This window comes from Pogona vitticeps, chromosome 8, assembly GCF_051106095.1.
Source record: "Pogona vitticeps strain Pit_001003342236 chromosome 8, PviZW2.1, whole genome shotgun sequence".
In the NCBI taxonomy this organism is placed as follows: domain Eukaryota; kingdom Metazoa; phylum Chordata; class Lepidosauria; order Squamata; family Agamidae; genus Pogona; species Pogona vitticeps.
Window position 1 is genome coordinate 24805458 of NC_135790.1, and position 10311 is coordinate 24815768.

Consider the following 10311-nt stretch of genomic DNA (forward strand, 5'->3'; position numbering starts at 1 on the left):
CCTGAACCATCAGCATCTTATTCATTCAATGAATTTCTGAGCAAAATCTCAAGGCCATTCTCCCCCAGTGTGGCTTACAGCATAAAACAATGGGATTAAACATAGCAATTTAGATAAATATAAATAATTTACAGTCAGTTACAGAAAAAAACATAATTTTAAAATAATTGTCACCAGCAAATGATTCCCTTCCCACATCAAAATGTGTTTGCAAAAGGTCGTGTATTTTCAAGGGTAGATGATCCTCGGGTTACGGCTGCTGATGATTTCTACTGCGCTCTAACAATGTGCATAATCATTGTCAACTTTGTTGGACTCCACACGACCCCACAGACGAGCAACGGAGAAATGCTAGCTTCCCCAAAAGGTTTGAGGTCAGTTCCAAAATCCACACCAGGGGAATACTTTACAAGGCTAATCAAAAAGGCACAAACAAGTGTGCAAGCTTTCGAGGCCGCAGGTCTCTTCTTCAAACAAGAGACAAGAGGTAGGATGAAAACAGCTGGGAGCCTGTGGGTTTCCTAATGAGGACCAAACATTTTGATTTTCCGGCGACTCCAGGAAAGTCTAATACAGTTGTACCATTCAATAAACTCCCTCTGAATGGCTTTGGATCTTTTTTCCTCCATGATATCTCAAGTCCCCATGCAGACCAGGCCTTCCCTGCCTTTCCATTTCTATTCTGCACCCTTTACCTTTTAAATATCTCACCTGAAAAAACAGAAAGACGCATGACCCCCTACAGCCTGCACACCTTTCCCTTAACCCAACAAGAGGAGCAGCCGGTAGGCGCTTTGAAATCTATTTTCAGACCAAACGCAGCCCGCTCTTCTATGGCTTGTGGCTTTCCCTGACCAGCGGCTCTTCCTCTGCCACAGGGTGGGCCAGGGCTGGAGTTTAAGAGACCCCCGAATTTGCCATGAAAAGTGCTTTTGTTCCTGTGTGGGGGTGCGCTGAGAACGACCCATGCTTGTTGCTATATAGGGTGATCGCATGTGCATACACGTGTATGTGTATACACACACACACAAGGGGAAGTGTTGGCTAGCTGTGGCTGCCGGGTTTGTCCACCAGTGTAAAACGCGTGGCCATCCCTCCCCACCCCCCAAGGTGGGTGAACGGTTCTTTCCCCAAAGGCAGGCGAACTTTCCAACTTGGGGGTGGAAGCAGGAGGGGAAGCAAGCTTTTCCAGGGTGTTCCGGCCCCCAGTTGGGGGGACAAGACCCGCTTCCTGCCTCCGGCGGGTGCCCTGGGCTTTGCCCTTTCAGCACCACGGACAGCGCCGCCCCCTTTCCTCTTTTCCCCAATACTGGGAGGCAGAGGGGAGAGGGTGGCCGCGCGCTAAGCTAGGCTCTCCCTCCGCCCTGCTGGTTCGCGATTGGCTCGCCGGAGAACCCCTCGGAGGAGCGGCCCTCAAAGGCAGAGCATCCTCCTCACCCCTCCACCTTCCCTTTCGCCGAAAGCCCGGCAAGATCCACCTTGTTCCGGGTCTCCTGGCTTCTCCTCCAAGGCCACCCAGGACTCGAGGTAGGGTGGGCTTCCCCAAGGCCACACGACGCGGGAGAAGAGAGGGACGGCGGGGAGCCAGACCCCGCTTCAAGTTCCCCCCAGGCCGCCCCGAGTCTCCAGGAAGCCCCGAGGATGAACCTCAACTTCACTTCGCACGCGGTGGCGCACGCCGTGGCGGCCCAGCAGAGGCCCACCTCGTTCTTCATCGAGGACATCCTGCTGCACAAGCCCAAGCCCCTCCGGGAGGTGGGCCCCGAGCACTTCCACAGCCCTCTCGCCCCTCGCGTCCCGCTGCTGGACTATGGGTACCCCTTGATGCCGCCCCCGGCCCTCCTGGCGCCTCACCCGCCTCACCCACTCCACAAGCCGGATCACCAGCACCCTTACTTCCTGACCACCTCGGGTAAGCCCCCTTTTCTTCCCCCATTGCCTCCTCTTCCTCCTCCTCCTCCCCCCCCCCGGGGTTGGTGGGACTCCCTGGAAGGGCCTGCCTTTCCCCTTGTGCCCGTGCGCGCCCGCGTGTGTCTTTGTGCCTCCCTCCTACCCTTCCCCGCCAGGTGCTCTCCCAAGGCCCCAGGTTGCCACCGGCTGGTTTAGGAACCGGTGGGAGTGAGAGCTTGCAAGGAGAAAGAGAAACCTCCAGGAATTCCCCTTCCTGCATCCACGCCCTCCGGCCGCCCAACTTTTTCCTTAAGCGGGGTAAGCGGGCGAGGCAGGAGCACGGCTCCTACCCATTTATAAGAGGCAGAACACGAAGTATAGCCGTCCCGGGGCGCCCAAGCGCCGGTCCTGCTCTCCAACCGGGTTCCCGGGCCTCGGAAAGCGAAGCTTTGGCAATCCACCTTGAAGACAATCCTTGAAGAGTCCCATAGTTCTGTCTCTGCTTTCGGAGGAGAGGTTTAATCCATTCCCCGATCCCGCGGTGCTCATAAAATGACCTCGGAGTCGTACGTTAAAGTTTGTTTGTTTAAAATATTTTTATCCCCCCCCCCGCCCCGTTCTCTTTAAAAAGAACCCAAGTTCCCCATCCAGAAAAAAAACAAAAAAGGCCCGGTGAATCGTTGCCTTCGCTTCTGCATCCGAATCCGAATTTTATAACTGTGGGGCCGCAAACGCGAGTTTTTCTGGGGTCTTTTGGACTGGGCAGGGCGGACAAATCAACTTCACACCGCTTCAGAATACCGCAGCGCCAGGTTCAGTCTTTCGTCCCAACCGGAGTAGATCCGGCGCAGCAACAGGATTCACTTCGGTGTCGATTCACGAAAATCGCCTTCCTTCGGCGGCTCTGCTTCATCCATAGGGGTTCACCATTCTCACATTTGATAGGTGGTCAAATATTGGGTTTCACCTGGCATCAATTAATCCTGAGTTTGGAGACTGACGTAGTCGGTTCGAGAGTTTGTTAAACCCGAGCTTGGGGACGCTCATGAATTTGAAACAGGATCGAAACCGGTTTGTGGGGTGTTTTTTTAATTGATGGCGACAAAAGCCCTTATCTTAAAAAGAAAAGAGACAGAGCGTGCGCGCTAATTTTATTTATTCGCCATCGACGTATTTTGATCCCGTAAATCCGGAACAGAATGAGGAAATCTTAATTTCTATTTTTTGCATAGAAAATTGGGGACATTTTGCATAGAAAATTGCATAGAAAATTGGGAACAAATCCCATTGAGCGCAATAGAGCTGAACCTCCAACGGGGCAGAGCTTCGCAGTTGAAGGCTGTTCAGCCTTATCCAAGCTGACCTCTGAGTAAGTTCCGTCGAACGCCTTCCCTTCTTGACTTCTGAGTAGACCCACATAATAAGCTTGGCATGGCAAAATTCGCCACTGCAGTTTTTTTTAATGAGTCATTCGAAATTAAATATAAGAACGTCGAGGCAAACGGCTTGATAAAGGCTGTGAAAGTCCTCGCCATAAGTTCGTTTAAAAAATTCGAACCGGTGTGTGTGTGTTCCACTTAAAATGTTTTTATTCCAATTTCCTCTGCCGCGCCCGGTCAAACTGGGTGATAAAACTTTAAAACAAGCAAAAACAAATAATATTTTTTTTAAAAAAATTTAAAATGTGTCCTATCTTCCGAGAACTCAACAACTAAAAACTAACACAACTGGTTAGAATATTTTTAGGGGAGTGTAAATTTTCGACAGCTCAAAGGTATAAAAGACAGGGTCCTTCCGACTGGAATGCTAGGCGCCCTACCCGAGGAGTAAGCCTCGCAGAAGACGGAGGCACTTACTTCCGAGTAAATAGGCAGAGGTTTAGATACACAGATTTATGCTGAAGAACGCTCACAACACCCAACCGCGTAAAAGGCTTCTATTTAAAGAACTCGATCCAAGCATTAGTGCTAAGAGGAGCGTCTCCAAGTGAATGAATGGGACTTGTGGGTATACTTCACTAGGTCCTAACCATTGGATTAAGGACTGCAATCTTTTACACAGGAGTAAACTACACTGAGTTCTGAATAGACAGGTGTGGCAGCCTTCAAAGGATGCTTCCCCCCTGTGTATAGTCGTTCCCATTGGTGTGTGGAAGTAACGAAGTACCGTAGCGCCCACAAGCTGCTAAGAATTGCCCGCGAGTAGACGGTCGTCTGTACACGGAACTGCGTGTAGAGCGAATGCATTTCTCTGAGACAAACTTTTGCCAAGGACTCGTCTGAAAGACGGGAATCCGAGCAGAACACAGCCTCAAAGAGGGAGCGCCTGTTAAATCGCTGCCCAGCGCCTGACCATTTCCGCTTGTTTCTATTCGGACGTTCGGATTCGCTCCAAAACATGTGGGTTTTTTTTTGTGTGCGGGATACTTTTCTTTGCGCCCCCAAATCTAGAAAAGCTGAGCGATGAGGACCCTCTGAGCAAGTCCTCCCAGCCTCCAGATGTTAAACTTAAGTCTGTTTAAGTTCCTTTAATTCCTGGCAAGGCAGAAATTCAGCCGGCAATCTTTTCCCGTCACTGCTAGTCCGTTTCGGGACAAATTTCACCGATCGAACTTCCGCCTGGCGAAGCAATTGTAAGACAGGCCTATTAATCTAATAGGCCTGTCTTACAATTGCTTCGCCAGGCGGAAGTTCGATCGGTGAAATTTTCTTTTCGTAGATCTTTCACAGTCAAGATTTTCTCGGTTTGGAGCCGCCTAGACATCAAGTAGGCTAGGTCTCCCCGAGGTAGACTGCTTATGTAGCTGGAGGCTTCATTTAGTGGCTCCCTCCTTCTCGCCTCCCTCCGCCTGTCCCGTAAAGAAACTGCGCGGTGGGAGAAAGCAGTCCTGCTTAACAAGGATGTTGTACAGACGGCGGGTGAAACATCATCCTACTCATAACACACGTGGGGTGGATGTTATCTGAGGGCAGGAGCAGAATCTTGTCGATTACAGGGCGAAAAAAGTAGACTTGGAGGAGGGACCCACCAAGGTCACACACACACCCAAATTAATTTGAGAGCGCAGTCCTACGCTGACCCACTCCGAATTAAACCTTGTTGATTTAAATGCGTAATTTAAAGCGAGGTGATGTCGGTGTAGCTGAGCCTAGGCGGGAGGATTTTAGCCGGAGCCGAACCAAGAGAGTTTGGGTAACCCCTTAAAGTTTTGCGGGGCCTCACCTGTTGCGGACTGCCGTCTCTCGCCCTTCTCGCCCGCCTTCAAAGTGAGAGAAGATGTGGTTCTCCGTCCAGGATCCAGTTTTTCCTCCTTGGTGTCTCCAAATAAACAGTGAAAGACTGTTTATTTTTCTTTGCGCTGGAGGTAAAGAGAAGGGGTCGCCTTGCAATTCGGAGCCGAAACACAAAAACATTCCAACTCCTTCCTGAACTGAAAACAAGACGATTCGGGGCTACTGAGAACTGGAGTTGCAGCTGCTGAGCTCCGGATTCAAATGCCGTCCCCGGCAAAGAGGCCGCCTGAGATTCTCATCTTCCAGACCCCTTTTTGCCCGGGGCCGAGGTCCCTCACTCCTTTGTCACTTTGATTCCATCCCCTTTCTACGTGCGTAAAAACGGCGCCAAATCGGGTTTAGGAGCGGAAAAGTGCAAGTGGCGTTGAAGGCGGATTAATAGCATGTTTTATTATGGAGAGGATTTCTTTAACCTTCGGGTGGCCAGATCAGCAGTGAAAACATGGAGGATTTGGGGTGAGGTGGCGAGGGAAGGGGGTGCGCCTGCCACTCTCAAAAAGAGACGTGGGGTGCGTGGGAATTAATTTAAATATGTTGGCGTTTGAGGCACCATCGCAAATTACGCCCGCTTCCCCCCTCCCTTTAAGGTGCGTCTCTCCCGTCCCATAACAACCGAAGTGTACAGGTACAGGAGGCAGAAAAATGGGGGGACTAACTTTCTCCCCGTCTCCACGGATAAGAAAAATCCATCAACAGGGAACGAAAAAAGTGGTGGCTGGCAAGGTTTACTGTCTATGGCGGCTGCGGATCGCGGAGCGCAACGGCTAGCCTCCAAAGAGGTAGGCTGCGCCTGTAGCTGGAGGTTCCATTTTAACCATCCTTGATCCCTAATAATAGAGGGTTATGGCCCCGGTAGCCACAATCCTTAAGATTTTCTCCCGTTATTGTTTTCCGCCCTGGGAAGTGATGCGTTCAACTGCAGGAAGCGGAGCTGGAGAGGAGGAAAGCAGGGAGGGCACAGGCCCACCAACGGTAGGGAGCTACGGGGACGGCTAAATGAAGCCTCCAGTAACAGAGGCAGTCTACCTCTGGGAAACCTAACCTACCCGTGGACATGTTGAAAGGACATACCTCCAAGGAAGGGATGGGGGGGCACGCTAAAGGGGCTTTTTAGAGAAGCTGCTGTTTTGGGTTACAGTTCCCAGCATCCCCAGAATGGATGAGGGATTCTGGGAGCTCTACTCCGCCCTGCGCCCTTTCCCCAAGCTCTGGAGCCCTCCGCCTTAATTTTTCAGACGGGCTGTAGTTTGGGGGTGGCTGGGAGGGGGGGCTGTGGTGTCCTCAGGCCCCCATGGCTCGACTCGGTCCTGGTGCGTCTCTCCCCCCCCACCTCCTGCAGGGGTGCCGGTCCCCGCGCTCTTCCAGCCTCACCCGCACGCGGAGTTGCCGGGCAAGCACTGCCGCCGCCGGAAGGCCCGCACCGTCTTCTCCGACTCGCAGCTCTCGGGCCTGGAGAAGCGCTTCGAGATCCAGCGGTACCTCTCCACGCCGGAGCGCGTCGAATTGGCCACGGCGCTCAGCCTCTCCGAGACCCAGGTAGGAGGAGGAGGAGGACAGGGCCCGAGGGGGGCTCAGGAGGGTCGGGCAGGCCCGGGAGGGAAAGGCAGAATTGAAAAGACACACACACACACACACCCTCCCTCCACGCGGTCCCTGGCCCAAGGGCGAGCAGCCTCCGGACCAAGAAGCCTGCAAGCAGGCCGGCTTACCTTCGAGGAGGAACGCCTTAGAACAAATGCTGTTGAATCTGCGGGTGGCTTTTCTTAGGGGGCGGGTGGGAAACCCCTGTAACCATTTTCTGCCCCAATAGAAATAAATATACAAATAATTAAAAACAGGCTCCCGAAGAAAACTTCAACGGAGGATGGATGGTTCGTAATCACGCAGGACCTTCCTGACGCAGGGCGCTTTGCAGCAGCTGCCGACGGAGAGTCCTGTGGCACCCTGAAGCCTTGCCCGTTTTGTTTGGCATAAGCTTGCACGGGGCTACCAGATGCTTTGTCAGTCTGGGTGCAAGAGACCAAACGTGGCCCCTGAAATTTCTACCAAACTGATGGAAGCCGAAAAGACCCCTCATGGTCTCCTCGCGGCCCTTGGCCCTCTCAGTAGGAAAGGGAAGCTATCCAGAGGTGAATGCGCTTCCAAAAACCTAGGCGACAATCCGGGACCCTTTACGTTTACTGGGAATTTCCCAAATTTCAGGGGGCCTTTTTTCGCAAACCGAGCTAAGGGTCCCTGGGCCAGTTCTAGAAATACCGTTGAAGATAAAGCTAACATTAAATACAGGGAGCAAAACTCCATTTTGCATTTGCTTTCCAGTGCACGTGTTTGGTGAATTGGACTCCTTTTTTTTGAAAACGAGAATGCTTCTGATCACGTGCAGAGAGGACTGTTCTGGTCAGTGAGGAGCTGCTTCCAGATCCGCCCCAAAATCCTCTCCCCCCCCCCACACACAAGTGAGATCCAGGGAGAGATGGGAGAAGGGCCTGCTTTCCCCCATCTGAACGCGCAAGAAAACCCTAAAGGAAAAATCCGAATCCTTTCCAACCTTGCTCGTTATTTTAGCCGGTGCCTCTGCCCTCTCCGTGCGCGCGCCCCCGCGCGCTCCTTCTCCCGGACAGAGGAGGGCGGCGGGGAAGGCCCCCTTTGAAGGAAGTTTTTTTTTTTTTCCCCTCCCGGGGTTGCGCGCGGCCTGCTTCCCCTTCAGACGACCGCCGGGCTCCTACCTGGGTCGCTTCTCCCTGCAGGTGAAGACCTGGTTCCAGAACCGTCGGATGAAGCACAAAAAGCAGCTGAGGAAGAGCCAGGACGACCCGAAAGCCTCGGGGGCCGACGAGGGCGCCGAGCAGGGGGGCGGCGAGCCGGAACCGGCCTCGTCGGACAAACCCAGCGCCGCCCCCTGCGCTTCCTCGGCCTCCTCCTCCTCCTCCTCGTCCTCCCTGGAGCCCCGCAAGGGCGGCCACCCGCCGCCCCCCTACCTGTTGGAGGAGACCGAGGACGAGGTGGACATCATCGAAGACACCGACCTCTGTGGCCCCCCTCCGCACCGGATCTAGCACCCTCTCCGGACTCCCTCGTCCCCGGGCGGTCCTGATCCAGGATGACTCGGGAGGGGGCTCCGGAGCCGAAGGCGGGAGGGGGGGGCGCGCGGCGGGCAGAACGACTCCCGGGCCCCTGTGCCACCCACCTGGCCAGCCTCGGACCTCTGAGAGCCTGGCCAGAGAAGAGCAGGATCGCCCCCTGGTCACGCTGGAGGCAGAGGACCCCCCCACCCCACCCCACCCCACCCCGTCTCCTCCCTTTTAAGCTTGGACAGAGCCCACCCGCCGCCATGGCCCCGGAGCCCTCGGGTTAGGACGGAGCTCGTGTGAATGGCGTGAAGGGACCGGCCTCGCTTCCAAAGCTGAGGGGAGCGGACCCTCTTAAGTGTCGGGAACTGGACCATTCCCACAACCAAGACTTTTGCCCTGAAGGAAAATGCTGAGGCGGGAAACCCACCCACCTGGTGTGTGTGTGTGTGTGTGTGTGTGTGTGTGTGATCCTTAAGGAGCTGGTTCCACCCATCTTTCTCCCCCGTCCCAATGGATACCTGCAGGCTAGGGGGGGCGGTAGGGCGGGGGGGTTCATATCTTCTGAAAATAAAAGTGCCAATTTAAATCTGTGGATTTTTAAAATGCTCTCCCAGTATTGTCACGCGAGGGATGTCAGGAGCCCGTGGCTGCCGCCCGCCCGCTGGAAAGCCATGTCCCGTTCAGTTCCGTATACGGTGACTCCGAAGTAAGTCCCATTGAGTTCAGTAAGGCTTCTTCCCGGGCTCTCGGATTGTGGCCTAAATAATGACACGTGGAAAGCACTCCATCGCTTCAATCTGCCTTGATTTTTACACCATCTCATGGTCTGGCCAGGCGTCTCAAGCCTGTGCGTGTTTACTCCGAAGTAAGTCTCATAGAGTTGAATTACGTCTGCTTCCAAGTAAGCGCGCACAGAGCGCCTATCGAGGTCAATTCGAGAGCGCCTTGGAACCGCGCGGGTTTCAAAGGGAGAGTTTAGCTTATGTTCCGACCCCATCCTTAGAAACAAACGCGTTTTTCGGGGGGGGGGGGATGGATCGCGCCCGAAATGTATTCAACACTATTTTTTGAAAAACTGGTTTTTAGAAGCGGTTTCTTTGGTGGTTATACAAAGATAACTGATGGGCATTGAGTTTTAATTTAAATTCTCCGGGGATGTATGATAATCAAAATGTAAGGCGGAAAAAAGTCAGAAGCGCAGCGCATCTGCGCAGGTTCTGGTTGGAAAAGAACTGCCACAAAAATAAGCTTAAAAGGAGGAAAAATTTGTCTTGCTTTGCGAAGGAAAAATAAAATAAAACAAAACCCTACAGAAAAAGCCCTCGCAAGAGTTCATGATTTGAAAAATCAGTAAATAATATTTGGTTAAAAGTAAATGAAGGCAAAAAGTTATGAACTGGCGGAACATCTCCAGCTGTTTCAAGTGTGGAAATTAAACTTTCCCCTTAAAGATAGACGTCTGGCCCAGCGAAAGGAAAAAATCTCATGGCGCTCCAAACTAATGTCTGCCAACTGTGCCCGCTTACGTAGGAGTAAATTCCGTGGAACTCAGCGGACCTTACTTCGGAGTAAGCAAAAGAAAGATAAATCCGCTCTTGGTCCACGCTTAATCAGGAATAAGGTCCAGTGAGCACTGCGGGGTTTACTTCTGAGTATACTCGCGCAGACTCTTAGCTCGCTTGGACATCGGGAGCTCGCCCCTGTTTTCTCAAAAGTAAACCCTCCCCGCAAAGGATGTAGAGCTCACTCGTTAATAAATGCGCGAAAATTTGCGCAGTCCTACACTCGTCCTTTCTTAGGAAAGCACGCCTATAATATTCTATCTCTGCATAATTCCAAGTATGCATGCACATATCGTCACCTTCAAGGTGTCATGACTGCTTTGAGAAAAAAAGCGTCGCTGTACCTTCTGTTAGTCCCATAAGACGCTCTCTGCCACATACAGTTTTAAAAATCCATTTAGAGCGATATTCAGCGCAGAATGTCTCGGGCTCACCGAGAAGGGTCCAGCGCTATATATATATATTGTTTTAAACCCTCCATCCTCCAGGCAGGAA

The 10311-nt window shown here is 52.7% G+C and overlaps 1 protein-coding gene across 1 annotated transcript; it reads left to right on the top strand.

Moving 5' to 3' along the window:
• Positions 1-1462: 1462 nt before the first annotated feature.
• BSX (brain specific homeobox) lies at positions 1463-8715 on the top strand. Its single transcript, XM_020794855.3, has 3 exons — positions 1463-1912; positions 6523-6719; positions 7931-8715. Exons 1-3 carry the CDS (start codon positions 1642-1644, stop codon positions 8237-8239), a joined length of 777 nt encoding a protein of 258 aa, XP_020650514.3. The 5' UTR covers positions 1463-1641; the 3' UTR covers positions 8240-8715.
• Positions 8716-10311: the final 1596 nt, after the last annotated feature.